General features: G+C 46.9%; 1 protein-coding gene across 7 annotated transcripts in view; it reads left to right on the forward strand.

The window, feature by feature from the left end:
- The window catches only part of LOC112249925 (rho-associated protein kinase 2-like), a 66,278-nt gene that overhangs the window by 29,069 nt on the left and 19,596 nt on the right, over nucleotides 1–17,613 (forward strand). For all 7 annotated transcript variants that reach the window (XM_042321483.1, XM_042321481.1, XM_042321480.1 and 4 more), the window contains exons 8-15: nucleotides 4,479–4,570; nucleotides 13,664–13,823; nucleotides 14,478–14,562; nucleotides 15,436–15,524; nucleotides 15,650–15,698; nucleotides 15,782–15,917; nucleotides 16,466–16,557; nucleotides 16,694–16,940. In XM_042321483.1, coding sequence (XP_042177417.1) covers nucleotides 4,479–4,570; nucleotides 13,664–13,823; nucleotides 14,478–14,562; nucleotides 15,436–15,524; nucleotides 15,650–15,698; nucleotides 15,782–15,917; nucleotides 16,466–16,557; nucleotides 16,694–16,940 — 950 coding nt within the window. The remainder of the gene's footprint in view (nucleotides 1–4,478; nucleotides 4,571–13,663; nucleotides 13,824–14,477; nucleotides 14,563–15,435; nucleotides 15,525–15,649; nucleotides 15,699–15,781; nucleotides 15,918–16,465; nucleotides 16,558–16,693; nucleotides 16,941–17,613) is intronic.

Here is a 17,613-nt window from a genome sequence, read left to right on the forward strand (position 1 = left end):
CTTTCTCTCACTCACTCTGCAGTCTCTCTCTCACCAGACACACACACACATACTCACACTCACATACACACAGTGATGCACACACACCCATACACACACACGCCCTACACAAACTAAGGTTATTATAGTAAACTGAAACTAAAATAAAAACTACTTAGTAAACTGAAATAAACTATACTGAAACTATTATATTTGACTGCAAAACCACGTAAAATAAAAAACAAATTATTTTTAGTTTTTTTCTTCTAAAAATCAATTGGGGTTTTGAAGGGTTTTATTTCAAATGGGTTTTTAAGCTTCTGACTCTGTTGGGCAAAGGCTGCCAGTAGATGGCAACGTTTCAAATAGGCCTAGTTTGTGCATCAGTATCAGTAACTACCAGGGTGAGCACAGACTGGACTGGGCCAAGGTAGAACAGCTTGTTAAGTTGCTGGAGCCGTTCGCAATCCACGCTGACCAGCTTTAAACTGACAGCCAGTGCTGTCTGATGTGGTGCCATGCCTTCTCAACCTTGAGGCACACTTTCAGTCAACTACTGTTGCCAAACAGTTGTCACGGGTCCTCCTGAAGTCACTGTGGGAGCGCTTCGCATGCATACTAAATCCTCTGGCAGCCAACTTCAAGCCAACCCCTGCAGCAGCTTGCCTGATGACACAAGTGGGTCTCTGGCACTTTGTTCAACAGAGATGGAGCCACTGATGAGGGAAGCAGAGTCTTATACTTCAGCAAATCAGAGTGCAGCTGTGGAGCAGCAGGATCCCTGAAAGATGCCAGCATATTGAAACCATCTTGACCACATTTCATCAGAAATATAGCTTCCTTGCATTGACCATTGTGTCTGTGGTCACAGTCTGCTGTGAAGGTGGGCATGTTTACAGTCACCTCTCCAGTTCTGGCAGGCAAGGATGTTTATCCAAAGCTGTGCCCTGTGGCACTGGGTCTGGTTTCTGCCCCTGCATCCCAAGCGCTCGTGGAGAGAATATTCAGCCTGTCATCAGGCTTGAGAAACCAAAGGATCACCTCCTCTGGAATGCAGAGTCTTCTTAAAGATACAGCAGACAATCTTGTTTGGTTGAACAGAAACACACACACACACACACTCACGCTGTCTGGCTGTGAACGGATAGATTTCTGAAGAAGTGTTGTATTGTGTTTTTACTGCTGTTGATGTTTTTATTAACCCAATTTGAAGAGGGTAGTCAGTGATGCATGTTTAATATTACATAACATAACAGGTCACGTGTGCTATGACTTCATTTGTTGTTGTTTTCCTCTCTCTCTGTCAGATAAACGTTGTTCTTACATCTACTACTAATGAAAATAAAACCGCATTGGATTGATGTAAAAGAGTTAAGAGTTAAGAGTTTCCTTACACCTCGTTTCTTCCACCAGTCTAGGCGCTTATCCTTTAAATCCAAGTCGTATTAGGATTGTTTTATCATTTAAACCTAACCAAACCTACATCCTGGCCATGGAGTTGTACAGAGTCCTCTAGTGGCCTAAAGACTGTGTTGGCATGGGCAGCGCCATTGAGGCCCTTCGCCATTTTGATTTAGTCAACTGGGCGGAACTTCCAACTGCATTGGCTGATGCCTCCTGATGAACTAGTTGGAGTCGTGACAGCTGGGTCATCGGGAGGGATCAGCCAATTTAGTATATTTTCTTGACAGATAGTTATTTCCAAGATGGAGATGGCCTTGATGGCACTGCCTGTACTCTCACAGACGCCATCATGAGAGATATAGAGATGTTATGTCTATCCAAGTCTAGGGTCCTGGCCCATCACCTTGTGTATTACTGCCCCTCAATGGCAAGAAGTGGCATCACAAAAACAATCTATAGGCCTACAACACTGAAAACAAATCATATAAAAATGAAATAGAAATCAAATAAACTAAATAAAAAATGGTAAATCAAGTCTGAAAACTAACTGAAACAACTGAATATTTTTTTTAAATGAATAGAAATAAAAATGAATATTATACCCCAACTATAATAACGTTGCTACACACTGACTCATACTTATTCCCCCTCTGTCATGCTAACTGCTCAGCTCCACCATAGGCTTTGCCATCAGTGTCAACTCAATGTGACGTTCCTTTTACTCCACTACATTCTTAAAGAAAATTATGTACTTTCTTCTCCATACATTTTCCCTGACACCCAAAAGTACTCGTTACATTTTGAATGCTTAGCAGGACAGGATAGCCCCTGGCTATCCATACATTAAAAAACAAAACAATTGTGCTGTCTGATTTGCTTAATATAAGGAATTTTCTATGATTTATACTTTTAATACTTTTAGACTTACTCAAGTAGTATTTTACTGGGTGACATTCACTTTTACTTGAGTCATTTTCTATTAAGGTGTCTCTACTTTTACTACAGTATAACATTTGGGTACTTTGCCCCTACTGTACTGTACCATTTTCATCCATTATGTGTAAATACAATAGCTTTGTGTTCATTCAATTGTTGCTGATGGTTGTACTAAATTATCCTCTAACTACACAAGTTGCTTTTGTTTACATTGTGAACCTAGCTAGTCAATGTAGCTAGCAAGCTAGCTAGTACTTGTAGCTTCTTGACTTCGTAAATGTTAGTTAAATATCCAGTGGTGTATAGTTGAGGCCATATGCAACCAAAAGGAATAATTTCCTCAACATCTGATCACTGATGGCAATGCCGGACGCCCGATAGCTATAGTGTAGCAGGACCATTACACACTGTGGTTCACTGACTCCCTCCCCAGCTCACTCCATCAGTCAGTAAGGACCAGTCCCACCAACTCTCTCTACTCACCAGCTCAGTCAGTCAGTAAGGACCAGTCCCACCAACTCTCTCTCTCTCTACTCACCAGCTCAGTCAGTCAGTCAGTCAGTCAGTAACGACCAGTCCCATCAACTCTCTCTCTACTCACCAGCTCAGTCAGTAAGGACCAGTCCCACCAACTCTCTCTCTACTCACCGGCTCAGTCAGTAAGGTCAAGTCCCACCAACACTCTCTCTACTCACCAGCTCAGTCAGTAAGGACCAGTCCCACCAACTCTCTCTCTACTCACCAGCTCAGTCAGTCAGTAAGGACCAGTCCCACCAACTCTCTCTCTACTCACCAGCTCAGTCAATAAGGACCAGTCCCACCAACTCTCTCTCTACTCACCAGCTCAGTCAATAAGGACCAGTCCCACCAACTCTCTCTCTACTCACCAGCTCAGTCAATAAGGACCAGTCCCACCAACTCTCTCTCTACTCACCAGCTCAGTCAGTAAGGACCAGTCCCATCAACTCTCTCTCTACTCACCAGCTCAGTCAGTCAGTAAGGACCAGCCCCACCAACTCTCTCTCTACTCACCACCTCAGTCAGTAAGGACCAGTCCCACCAACTCCACTCACCAGCTCAGTCAGTAAGGACCAGTCCCACCAACTCTCTCTCTACTCACCAGCTCACTCCATCAGTCAGTAAGGACCAGTCCCACCAACTCTCTCTACTCACCAGCTCAGTCAGTCAGTAAGGACCAGTCCCACCAACTCTCTCTCTACCCACCAGCTCAGTCAGTCAACTCTCTCTCTACTCACCAGCTCAGTCAGTCAACTCTCTCTCTACCCACCAGCTCAGTCAGTCAACTCTCTCTACTCACCAGCTCAGTCAGTCAACTCTCTCTACTCACCAGCTCAGTCAGTCAACTCTCTCTACTCACCAGCTCAGTCAGTCAACTCTCTCTACTCACCAGCTCAGTCAGTCAACTCTCTCTCTTAATCCTGTCCCTCCCCATCTCTCTTTTTTTCCCCACATTTCTGTTTTTCTCTCTTTGGCAATCGGCCCTCCTTGTTGTTTTGGTATGCTCGCTCTCTCTCTCTCCTTTCTTTCTCTTCTCTCCATAGTTCTCTTTCTGTATTACCCTATAGCTCTTTCATATTCACTCTCACCTCAGTATTCTGAGCTTCGGGACATGCTCTGTGTGTCTGCCATGGTCTCTCCCATCATGTTTTCTAGTGGGGCACACCCCTCCCTTGCTCTGTTCCTTTTGGCTGAGTCTGGAATGTCCCACATGTGGCAGTCCAAACTGCCGCACCCCTCCGGCCCTGCACCCTGTGGCAGAGGAGGGAGTGAGGCCAGATGGGAAGAGGAGGGAGGGAATTGCAGCAGTAGATATAGTAGTGGGGTGTCAGTAGTGTTGTTGACTAGTCTGGTCCCTACTTTGCTCCTGTGTAACTTCCTGGATCTACGTTCTCTCGTATCACTACTCTTACTGGCTGCGCTAAGACTCTTGTTCTACTGGCCGTTACTGACCACTGCAGTGGTCGTGAGGCGGTCCAGCCTGGCCAATCAGTGGACTGTGGTCAGTGCCTAGTGGGTTAGTGGTCACTCCAGCTGTGTGGAGCAAAGTGGCGCTTTGCTTTGTGTTCATGTTGCGGTAAATTTGCACGTTTGAGTGAGTGACCGCTCTCTGACCGCTCCGTCCCATTGGCTATGTACAGGGAGGTGCGTCTGGGGAGGAACGGCGTGGAGGAGATCAAGAGACACCCCTTCTTCACGAACGACCAGTGGACCTTCGACACCATCCGAGAGAGTAAGTGTGTGTGTTCAGTCAAACCGTGTGTATTTGTGTGTGTATGTCTTCAGTTATACTGCGTGTGTGTGGTTATTTGTGTGTGTGTGCCTGTCTGCCCCTCTCTCTCTGTCTCTCTGTCTCCTTCCCAATCTGTCTCTCCATCACCCAACTTGTTATTGTCATGACTTGACACAACAGTTCAAATCAAATCAAAATCAAATCAAATCAAATTTTATTTGTCACATACACATGGTTAGCAGATGTTAATGCGAGTGTAGCGAAATGCTTGTGCTTCTAGTTCCGACAATGCAGTAATAACCAACAAGTAATCTAACTAACAATTCCAAAACTACTGTCTTATACACAGTGTAAAGGGATAAAGAATATGTACATAAGGATATATGAATGAGTGATGGTACAGAGCAGCATAGGCAAGATACAGTAGATGGTATCGAGTACAGTATATACATATGAGATGAGTATGTAAACAAAGTGGCATAGTTAAAGTGGCTAGTGATACATGTATTACATAAGGATGTAGTCGATGATATAGAGTACAGTATATACGTATGCATATGAGATGAATAATGTAGGGTAAGTAACATTATATAAGGTAGCATTGTTTAAAGTGGCTAGTGATATATTTACATAATTTCCCATCAATTCCCATTATTAAAGTGGCTGGAGTTGAGTCAGTGTCAGTGTGTTGGCAGCAGCCACTCAATGTTAGTGGTGGCTGTTTAACAGTCTGATGGCCTTGAGATAGAAGCTGTTTTTCAGTCTCTCGGTCCCAGCTTTGATGCACCTGTACTGACCTCGCCTTCTGGATGATAGCGGGGTGAGCAGGCAGTGGCTCGGGTGGTTGATGTCCTTGATGATCTTTATGGCCTTCCTGTAACATCGGGTGGTGTAGGTGTCCTGGAGGGCAGGTAATTTGCCCCCGGTGATGCGTTGTGCAGACCTCACTACCCTCTGGAGAGCCTTACGGTTGTGGGCGGAGCAGTTGCCGTACCAGGCGGTGATACAGCCCGCCAGGATGCTCTTGATTGTGCATCTGTAGAAGTTTGTGAGTGCTTTTGGTGACAAGCCGAATTTCTTCAGCCTCCTGAGGTTGAAGAGGCGCTGCTGCGCCTTCTTCACGATGCTGTCTGTGTGAGTGGACCAATTCAGTTTGTCTGTGATATGTATGCCGAGGAACTTAACTTGCTACCCTCTCCACTACTGTTCCATCGATGTGGATAGGGGGGTGTTCCCTCTGCTGTTTCCTGAAGTCCACAATCATCTCCTTAGTTTTGTTGACGTTGAGTGTGAGGTTATTTTCCTGACACCACACTCCGAGGGCCCTCACCTCCTCCCTGTAGGCCGTCTCGTCGTTGTTGGTAATCAAGCCTACCACTGTTGTGTCGTCCGCAAACTTGATGATTGAGTTGGAGCCGTGCGTGGCCACGCAGTCGTGGGTGAACAGGGAGTACAGGAGAGGGCTCAGAACGCACCCTTGTGGGGCCCCAGTGTTGAGGATCAGCGGGGTGGAGATGTTGTTGCCTACCCTCACCACCTGGGGGCGGCCCGTCAGGAAGTCCAGTACCCAGTTGCACAGGGCGGGGTCGAGACCCAGGGTCTCGAGCTTGATGACGAGCTTGGAGGGTACTATGGTGTTGAATGCCGAGCTGTAGTCGATGAACAGCATTCTCACATAGGTATTCCTCTTGTCCAGATGGGTTAGGGCAGTGTGCAGTGTGGTTGAGATTGCATCGTCTGTGGACCTATTTGGGCGGTAAGCATATTGGAGTGGGTCTAGGGTGTCAGATAGGGTGGAGGTGATATGGTCCTTGACTAGTCTCTCAAAGCACTTCATGATGACGGAAGTGAGTGCTACGGGGCGGTAGTCGTTTAGCTCAGTTACCTTAGCTTTCTTGGGAACAGGAACAATGGTGGCCCTCTTGAAGCATGTGGGAACAGCAGACTGGTATAGGGATTGATTGAATATGTCCGTAAACACACCGGCCAGCTGGTCTGCGCATGCTCTGAGGGCGCAGCTGGGGATGCCGTCTGGGCCTGCAGCCTTGCGAGGGTTAACACGTTTAAATGTCTTACTCACCTCGGCTGCAGTGAAGGAGAGTCCGCATGTTTTCGTTGCAGGCCGTGTCAGTGGCACTGTATTGTCCTCAAAGCGGGCAAAAAGTTATTTAGTCTGCCTGGGAGCAAGACATCCTGGTCCGTGACTGGGCTGGATTTCTTCTTGTAGTCCGTGATTGACTGTAGACCCTGCCACATGCCTCTTGTGTCTGAGCCGTTGAATTGAGATTCTACTTTGTCTCTGTACTGACGCTTAGCTTGTTTGATAGCCTTGCGGAGGGAATAGCTGCACTGTTTGTATTCGGTCATGTTACCTGTCACCTTGCCCTGATTAAAAGCAGTGGTTCGCGCTTTCAGTTTCACGCGAATGCTGCCATCAATCCACGGTTTCTGGTTAGGGAATGTTTTAATCGTTGCTATGGGAAAGACATCTTCAACGCACGTTCTAATGAACTCGCACACCGAATCAGCGTATTCGTCAATATTGTTATCTGACGCAATACGAAACATATCCCAGTCCACGTGATGGAAGCAGTCTTGGAGTGTGGAGTCAGCTTGGTTGGACCAGCGTTGGACAGACCTCAGCGTGGGAGCCTCTTGTTTTAGTTTCTGTCTGTAGGCAGGGATCAACAAAATGGAGTCGTGGTCAGCTTTTCCCATGTAGGGAACCTGAATCTCTACTCTATCAGCAGAGACTGAGCAGAACAGTCATGTGTCTATCATCAGCACTGCAGCACAACCCTGCATGGCCAGAGGCCGTGTGTTCACTATCACTCGTCTCAGAGTAGGAATGCTGATCTAGGATCAGCTCTTTCCTGCTGTCCATGTGATCTTATTCATTGTGATCTTAAAGTCAAAACAGATCTTGGATCAGCATTCCTACTCTTGATGTATACTGAACTATTACTAATCGCTCATTACAGCATAGTACACTGTGCAATGCTACACATATTCATGCTTGGTGAGGAGTATGTACTTGGGCTGCTCAATCTTTCCATCCTCACTGATTTTGATATCATGTGACAAATCTATTGAAAGTACTACGGAGGGATCACACACACACACACACACACACACAGAGAAACATTGGAAAGGGGGGGGCAATGCAACTAGACTAGGTAGCCATTTGACTAGATGTTCAGGAGTTGTATGGCTTGGGGGTAGACGCTGTTTAGAAGCATCGTGGACCTAGATTTGGCGCTCCGGTACGGCTTGCCGTGCGATAGCAGAGAGACCAGTTTATGACTAGGGTGGCTGGAGTCTTTGACAATTTTTAGGGCCTTCCTCTGACACCGCCTGGTATAGAGGTCCTGGATGGCAGGAAGCTTGGCCCCAGTGATGTACTGGGCCGTCCGTACGCACTACCCTCTGTAGTGCCTTGCGGTCGGAAGGCCGAGCAGTTGCCATACCAAGCAGTGATGCAACCAGTCATACTCTCGATGGTGCAGCTGTAGAACCTTTTGAGGATCTGAGGACCCATGCCAAATCTTTTCAGTCTCCTAGGGGGAATAGGTTTTGTCGTGCCTTCTTCACGACTGTCTTGGTGTGCTTGGACGGTGTAAGTTTGTTGGTGATGTGGACACCTAGAAACTTGACGCTCTCAACCTGCTCCACTACAGCCCCGTCGATGAGAATGGTGGAGGGCTCAGTCCTCTTTTTCCTGTAGTACACAATCATCTCCTTTGTCTTGATCACGTTGAGGTGAGAGGTTGTTGTCCTGGCACCACACGGCCAGGTCTCTGACCTCCCTATAGGCAGTCTCGTCGTTATCAGTGATCAGGCCTACCACTGCTGTGTCATCAGCAAACTTAATGATGGTGTTGGAGTCGTGCCTGGTCGTGCAGTCATGAGTGAATGGGGAGTAAAGGAGGGGACTGAGCACGCAGTGTTCTCCTAGTATCAGTGTTCTTCTTTTGGGTTCCCCCACGCTATAGTATCAGTGTTCTAATGGGTTCCCTCACGCTATAGTATCAATGTTCTTCTATTGGGTTCCCCCACGCTATAGTATCAGTGTTCTGTTGGGTTCCCCCACGCTATAGTATCAGTGTTCTTCTATTGGGTTCCCCCACGCTATAGTATCAGTGTTCTTCTTTTGGGTTCCCCCACGCTATAGTATCAGTGTTCTGTTGGGTTCCCCCACGCTTTAGTATCAGTGTTCTAATGGGTTCCCTCATGCTATAGTATCAATGTTCTTCTATTGGGTTCCCCACGCTATAGTATCAGTGTTCTGTTGGGTTCCCTCACGCTATAGTATCAGTGTTCTGTTGGGTTCCCCCACGCTATAGTATCAGTGTTCTTCTATTGGGTTCCCCCACGCTATAGTATCAGTGTTCTTCTATTGGGTTCCCTCACGCTATAGTATCAGTGTTCTTCTATTGGGTTCCCCCACGCTATAGTATCAGTGTTCTGTTGGGTTCCCCCACGCTATAGTATCAGTGTTCTGTTGGGTTCCCCCACGCTATAGTATCAGTGTTCTGTTGGGTTCCCCCACGCTATAGTATCAGTGTTCTGTTGGGTTCCCCCACGCTATAGTATCAGTGTTCTGTTGGGTTCCCCCCACGCTATAGTATCAGTGTTCTGTTGGGTTCCCCACGCTATAGTATCAGTGTTCTGTTGGGTTCCCCCACGCTATAGTATCAGTGTTCTTCTGTTGGGTTCCCCCACGCTATAGTATCAGTGTTCTTCTGTTGGGTTCCCCCACGCTATAGTATCAGTGTTCTTCTGTTGGGTTCCCCCACGCTATAGTATCAGTGTTCTTCTGTTGGTTTCCCCCACGCTATAGTATCAGTGTTCTTCTGTTGGGTTCCCCCACGCTATAGTATCAGTGTTCTTCTGTTGGTTTCCCCACGCTATAGTATCAGTGTTCTTCTTGGGTTCCCCCACGCTATAGTATCAGTGTTCTTCTGTTGGGTTCCCCCACGCTATAGTATCAGTGTTCTAATGGGTTCCCCCACACTATAGTATCAGTGTTCTAATGGGTTCCCCCACACTATAGTATCGGTGTTCTAATGGGTTCCCCCACACTATATTATCAGTGTTCTAATGGGTTTCCCCACACTATATTATCAGTGTTCTAATGGGTTCCCCCACACTATAGTATCAGTGTTCTAATGGGTTCCCCCACACTATAGTATCAGTGTTCTAATGGGTTCCCCCACATATAGTATCAGTGTTATTCTGTTGGGTTCCCCCACACTATAGTATCAGTATTCTAATGGGTTCCCCACACTATATTATCAGTGTTCTAATGGGTTCCCCCACTATATTATCAGTGTTCTAATGGGTTCCCCCACACTATAGTATCAGTGTTCTAATGGGTTCCCCCACACTAATGGGTTCCCCACTATAGTGTTCTAATGGGTTCCCCACACTATAGTATCAGTGTTCTAATGGGTTCCCCCACACTATAGTATCAGTGTTATTCTGTTGGGTTCCCCACACTATAGTATCAGTATTCTAATGGGTTCCCCCACACTATATTATCAGTGTTCTAATGGGTTCCCCCACACTATATTATCAGTGTTCTAATGGGTTCCCCCACACTATAGTATCAGTGTTCTAATGGGTTCCCCCACACTAGTATCAGTGTTCTAATGGGTTCCCCCACACTATAGTATCAGTGTTCTAATGGGTTCCCCACACTATAGTATCAGTGTTCTAATGGGTTCCCCTACACTATATTATCAGTGTTCTAATGGGTTTCCCCACACTATAGTATCAGTGTTCTAATGGGTTCCCCCACACTATAGTATCAGTGTTCTAATGGGTTTCCCACACTATAGTATCAGTGTTCTAATGGGTTTCCCCACACTATAGTATCAGTGTTCTAATGGGTTCCCCCACGCTATAGTATCAGTGTTCTGTTGGGTTCCCCCCACGCTATAGTATCAGTGTTCTGTTGGTTCCCCCACGCTATAGTATCAGTGTTCTGTTGGTTCCCCCACGCTATAGTATCAGTGTTCTTCTGTTGGGTTCCCCCACGCTATAGTATCAGTGTTCTTCTGTTGGGTTCCCCACGCTATAGTATCAGTGTTCTTCTGTTGGGTTCCCCCACGCTATAGTATCAGTGTTCTTCTGTTGGGTTCTCCCACGCTATAGTATCAGTGTTCTTCTGTTGGTTTCCCCACGCTATAGTATCAGTGTTCTTCTGTTGGGTTCCCCCACGCTATAGTATCAGTGTTCTTCTGTTGGGTTCCCCCACGCTATAGTATCAGTGTTCTTCTGTTGGGTTCCCCCACGCTATAGTATCAGTGTTCTAATGGGTTCCCCCACACTATAGTATCAGTGTTCTAATGGGTTCCCCCACACTATAGTATCAGTGTTCTAATGGGTTCCCCCACACTATATTATCAGTGTTCTAATGGGTTCCCCCACACTATATTATCAGTGTTCTAATGGGTTTCCCCACACTATATTATCAGTGTTCTAATGGGTTCCCCCACACTATAGTATCAGTGTTCTAATGGGTTCCCCCACACTATAGTATCAGTGTTCTAATGGGTTCCCCCACACTATAGTATCAGTGTTGTTCTGTTGGGTTCCCCCACACTATAGTATCAGTATTCTAATGGGTTCCCCCACACTATATTATCAGTGTTCTAATGGGTTCCCCCACACTATATTATCAGTGTTCTAATGGGTTCCCCCACACTATAGTATCAGTGTTCTAATGGGTTCCCCCACACTAGTATCAGTGTTCTAATGGGTTCCCCCACACTATAGTATCAGTGTTCTAATGGGTTCCCCCACACTATAGTATCAGTGTTCTAATGGGTTCCCCTACACTATATTATCAGTGTTCTAATGGGTTTCCCCACACTATAGTATCAGTATTCTAATGGGTTCCCCCACACTATATTATCAGTGTTCTAATGGGTTCCCCCACACTAGATTATCAGTGTTCTAATGGGTTCCCCCACACTATAGTATCAGTGTTCTAATGGGTTCCCCCACACTATAGTATCAGTGTTCTAATGGGTTCCCCTACACTATATTATCAGTGTTCTAATGGGTTTCCCCACACTATAGTATCAGTGTTCTAATGGGTTCCCCCACACTATAGTATCAGTGTTCTAATGGGTTTCCCCACACTATAGTATCAGTGTTCTAATGGGTTTCCCCACACTATAGTATCAGTGTTCTAATGGGTTCCCCCACGCTATAGTATCAGTGTTCTGTTGGGTTCCCCCACGCTATAGTATCAGTGTTCTGTTGGGTTCCCCCACGCTATAGTATCAGTGTTCTGTTGGGTTCCCCACGCTATAGTATCAGTGTTCTTCTGTTGGGTTCCCCCACGCTATAGTATCAGTGTTCTTCTGTTGGGTTCCCCACGCTATAGTATCAGTGTTCTTCTGTTAGGTTCCCCCACGCTATAGTATCAGTGTTCTTCTGTTGGGTTCCCCCACGCTATAGTATCAGTGTTCTTCTGTTGGGTTCCCCCACGCTATAGTATCAGTGTTCTAAAGGGTTCCCCCACGCTATAGTATCAGTGTTCTAATGGGTTCCCCCACGCTATAGTATCAGTGTTCTAATGGGTTCCCCCACACTATAGTCAGCCCATTGTCTCCCGTTACTCTAGGTGTGCACTTACACACTCTCCATCATGGATTTAAAAGTGCAGGATTTGTGTAAGCATTGGCTGGGGAAAGTTTCCACCATTGCCAAATCAATGGGAGAAAGTTTGCAGGTGGATAAGGCTGGAGAATGTGAAGGCAGCTTCACTCTCTAGTCTGCTCATTAGCTAGCATGCTGAAGCCCCATTTCTGACTGTTGCCTGAAATAAAGCTGTGAAACTCTCGGATGTGGGAGACTGGGTCTGCTTATCAAATGGCCCTCTATTCCCTACAAAGTGCACTACTTTTGACTAGAGCACTATGGGATTCCTTATTGGCCCTGGTCAAAGGTAGTGCCCTATATAGGGAATGGAGTGACATTTGGGACACAGCCTGTGTGTGCTAGTAAGCACCCTGTCCAATGATGGAGCAAGGGAGGGGACAGAGGTAGCCCCCTATGTGCTTGCAGGAGTAATAAGAGGGGCACCCCAGAACCACTGCACCAGCCCCAGATCAGATTTGAGGGCGGTCGCTCCCTCCTCTCTCCACTCTTACTGTGGCCACAGCTGCCTGTCATTAGCCTACCCGCTATCAGGAGCATGCTGGGAAAGCCATGCCGCAATTGGCTCCCCAGGAGCTGGGACCGTGTCTGTCTCTCTCCAGTCTCACCACACAGCTCTTGCTTTTCGCTTTTTCTTTCATTCCCTCTTTTATTGCTCGCTTTCTCATTTTTCTCTCTCTTCCATTTGTCCACCATCTATTGATCTCTCCCTACTGAGGGTTCTGTCTTGACTTGGTTCTCTTTGCCTGGAGCCAGAATGGATCCTGTTGAAGAAATAAGATCCAACATGGCCACTTAGTTTCCTAGCCAGTAGTGACATCTTTATAGGTTGTCGAGCAACTTGGCTCGTCTCAGCTTTCGCCTCCTGGCCCCTTGACACATTTCTGTCCGCCTACTGTACAGATGGAGGGGAGTTAGTTCTCTCTCTCCTAGAGTGTGTTTAGGTGTGTGAAAGGCAACAGTGTGTGTTGGGGCACAAAGAGGGCACTGTAGGGGGAGAGAGAGGAGTAGTGGGTTTGGAGTCCGCCCCACACCACCTCGCTCCTACCGCCTGTGCCCAGGGCGGTTTGGTGTACTATAGACTACACACACCTAGAACATCACAGTATAGTCTAAAAATGATATCTTATTGAGAATCGGAGGAGCCAACGGTTATCTCTGTGTTAGTGTCTCTTGATTGAGACCAATTTTAGCACTGATTTGATTGATTTTAGACATTTTAACCATCTGTCTCCTTCCTCTGCCCAAACCCACACTATTTCTACCCCTTCCTGTTCTCTCGCTCGCTCTCTCACACTCTTTGCTTCTTTCTGACTGAATCTCTCTCTCACTTTGCCTCTCCTCCCTCTCTGTCACCTCTCTACCTCCTCTGCCTCTCCCGCTCTGCATTCCTCTCTCACTCTCTGCCTGTCCCTCGTTCAGCCGTGGCCCCAGTAGTGCCGGAGTTGAGCAGTGACATAGACACCAGTAATTTTGACGAGATTGAGGATGAAAAAGGCGACGTGGAGACCTTTCCCACACCAAAGGCCTTTGTGGGCAACCAGCTGCCATTTGTGGGTTTCACCTACTTCAAGGAAGACCAGTAAGGCTAATTGTTTTCTATCTATACTAAGAGTGAAGTTTGGCATCTATACAGTGTCTGTATATAGTTATATTATTGTTATATTTAGCTTCAGCAAGCTAGCCAGTTATCCAGGAATCGGGTTTGGTTTACTACATTTAAATTGGAATGAATTTGAATCTATGTACTGTATGTTTTAAGGGAGTGTTTTTGTTAACGGTCTGTCTTTATTCACTAGGGTATTTGGTTTTTTAAGGTTCTCTGTGCTCTGCAGGAAATGTGCTTAGTCAGCTCTGCCTGTAACTAGAGAGGGATGGAGGGAGGGAGAGGGATGGAGGGAGAGATTGTGTTTCATACGTGTAGAACTGTAAAACCGTTTTAAGCCAGTCGTACACTGTGCGTCTGTTCCTGCTTTACACTGCCTCCTTGTTCCAATAGCCCTTCTAGAAAATCCACGCGGATAAAAGTCTGATCTTATGATCACGATCAGTGAATGGGGATTGTAGCGCTGGAGTCTGAAGTGGGTGGGTTCTGGGTTGGGCCGGGATGTGTTATGGGGCGGGACACTGGCATGGAGGTTGGCATGGTGTGGTAGGGCACCTCAGGTAAAGCCAGTTTAAAGACCCATGTCCTCTTTCCTCCCTCTCCCTTGCTTTTAACCTCCTCCTCTACCAGATTGCTAAGCAGTGTGAATAAAGTGATCTCTGTGGAGGACTGTGTGGATAACTGTGAGGAAAAACAGGACAGCATCAAAGGAGAGGTAGGTTGTTGAATTGTTGCATACATACATGTGTTTGGGTTTGTTTGCTTGTTTTTAAAGCACAGCTGGGAGCAGAGGGGAAGATGTGTACTCAGATGGCCTGAGATGACATTTGAGCCCAAATGTCAAATTGAAATGTTTGATGCAATGTAGTAGCTCTGAAGACTAACCAGTAAAATAGAACACTCTCATAGACAGACATAATTCTTAGACTGATTGAATAGAACACTCAGACATACTCAGCATGTGTTTGTAAATTGAATCTGGAGTGCCAGAGTGCCCTCTGGGCGTTCTTAAACTTAGAGGGTTGTCAGATTGTCCGTTCGTAAATTCAGAGCGTTTCATTCTCGGAGCATTCAGAGCGCACACTGGACACTCTGACCGAGGAGTAGGGTTGATCCCAGCGTTCTACCAGACAGAACTGACAGAACCCAGCGCTTTGTGATTACCAGACAGAACTGACAGAACCCAGCGCTTTGTGATTACCAGACAGAACTGACAGAACTCAGCGCTGTGTGATTACCAGACAGAACTGACAGAACCCAGCGCTTTGTGATTACCAGACAGAACTGACAGAACCCAGCGCTTCGTGATTACCAGACAGAACTGACAGAACCCAGCGCTTTGTGATTACCAGACAGAACTGACAGAACTCAGCGCTGTGTGATTACCAGACAGAACTCAGCTCTGTGTGATTACCAGACAGAACTGTCAGACTGACAGAACTCAGCGCTGAGTGATTACCAGACAGAACTCAGCTCTGTGTGATTACCAGACAGAACTGACAGACCTATACCTGAGTGTATGAGCTCCATCTGGTGAGCTCCATGTTAGTGTGCGTACCTGTTAACTCTCCTTCCCTCTCTTCTTCAGTCAGATCAGCTGCAGAAGAAGCTCCATTGTCTTGAGGAGCAGCTCAACCATGAGATGCAGGCCAAAGACCACCTGGAAAACAAATACAAGTAGGGCTCACCTCAGCACACACACACACACACACACACACACACACACACACACACACACACACACACACACACACACACACACTTACTTACTTACTTACTCCCACATGTTCCTCTCTCCCCAGGACTACCACTAGTCATCTAGAGAAGCTGGTTAAAGAACTGGAGGAAGAGGTGAGACTGGGTGATGTGCAGTATGTAGAGTTGGTCAGTAATGTTTTGGCACATCACACATGAACCCTTCCCTGTCCCTGTAGATGAGCAGCAGGCAGAGAGTGGAGTCTTCTCTGAGGCAGCTGGAGAGAGAGAGGGCCCTGCTGCAGTACCAGAGTGCAGAGAACCTCCGCAAAGTGGAGCTGGAGGCGGACAGGAAACGCTGCCTGGAGAACGACCGTAAGCCCAGGCTGTGTGACGCATACACATGGAACCATAGAAGTAGAATCCATTGAACAGATCTCCCCATTCAAGGGTTAGCAGGGAACATTATCTAATTATCTCAACATTATGTCAATGAAACAGTTGCTGAGTCCCAAATCGATCCCCGGCCCCTACTGCCCGGCCCCTACTGCCCAGCCCCTATTGCCCAGCCACTCCTTTACATCTGAGAGGATTGGCTAGGTGGAAGCAACACCGTGACATCATTCTCCACCCAGCCAATCAGAAGGCAATGTGAATTGATTTACCATAATGCTTAGATCTGTCCAATCCTCTCAGATCTATAGTGCCTAGGGTGTAAGGGCTAGGGGGGTTGATTTGGAATTCAGCAATTAAGTTAGGATTTTGTCCCTACACACACTCCAGTTACCTTTACAGGAAGAGTAGCTGCTGCCTCGGTTCCATAATAAATCCTCCTGGCCATCTATTATGTCACCTGTACACGTTCACACTCTCCTAAACACAGATACACTGATTGATCTGTCCACCTGATTGTCCTTGTCTAGTGAACAGCCTGCGGGACCAGCTGGAAGAGCTGAAGAGGAGGAACCAGACCTCTCAGATGTCCAGTGACAAGAACATCCACCTGCAGAGACAGGTGAGGCAGAACAGTCCATCTCTCTACCTACCTTCTCTGTCGCGCTCTCGCTCACTCCACACCAATTCTGCACTCCTGAATTGACTAATAAAGATAAAACTCCAACCACCCCACCACCACATCTCTTCCTTCTCAGCTGGATGAGGCGACAGCTGTGCTGGCAGAGGAGCAGGAGGCGGCGGGGCGTCTGCGGAGGAGCCAGGTGGAGGCCCAGAAGCAGGCCCAGGCCCTGGAGCTCAGCCTCAGGGAGCTGGTGGACAAGTGCACCCAGCTGGAGAACGCCAAGATGGGCCTGGAGCAGCAGCTGATGGGCCTTCAGGCCGACCTGGAGGCTGAGAGGAGGGACCGCTGTCTGGGGACAGAGATTATAGTTGACCTGCAGGGTGAGTTTGCACATTTGTAACCTTTCCATTGGTTCCATATTGACATGAGTGCCAGAGGGGCAGGGTTTGAACTTTAGGAACCATTTCATTAGTTATATTGTGCCAGGCAAGCTCAACCAAGCACAGCTAGGACCCAGGGCTGCCTGAGAGTACGTCACTCTTACAGAGACCCTGTGTTTTGGAAACTTTGGGACATTGGTCATTGCGTCCATTCAGGATCATTGCGTCCATTCAGTTCAGACGGGACAGTGTGGAACTGGCAAGTGATTTTGTTTGCTGTGATGTCTCATAGTTTTCCCTCTTTCAAAGTCTCCATTTGGGTGGAGTCAGGAGCAACAAGGAAAATAAACATTGACAGATGTTATTTTTACACATTAAAGAAGGGAATGAGTGAATACAGGTAGATGATGTAATGTGTGAAGCCTTGACTGAACCCGTGTGTGTTCTCCTTAGCTTGATGCCCTCATAGATATCTCAACTTCTATACTAATGTGTGTCTACCTCTATACTAATGTCTCTACCTCTATACTAATGTCTCTACCTCTATACTAATGTCTCAACCTCAATACTAATGTGTCTCTACCTCTATACTAATGCCTCTACCTCTATACTAATATGTCTCTACCTCTATACTAATATGTCTCTACCTCAATACTAATGTGTCTCTACCTCT

Source organism: Oncorhynchus tshawytscha, linkage group LG05, assembly GCF_018296145.1.
Source record: "Oncorhynchus tshawytscha isolate Ot180627B linkage group LG05, Otsh_v2.0, whole genome shotgun sequence".
In the NCBI taxonomy this organism is placed as follows: Eukaryota; Metazoa; Chordata; class Actinopteri; order Salmoniformes; family Salmonidae; genus Oncorhynchus; species Oncorhynchus tshawytscha.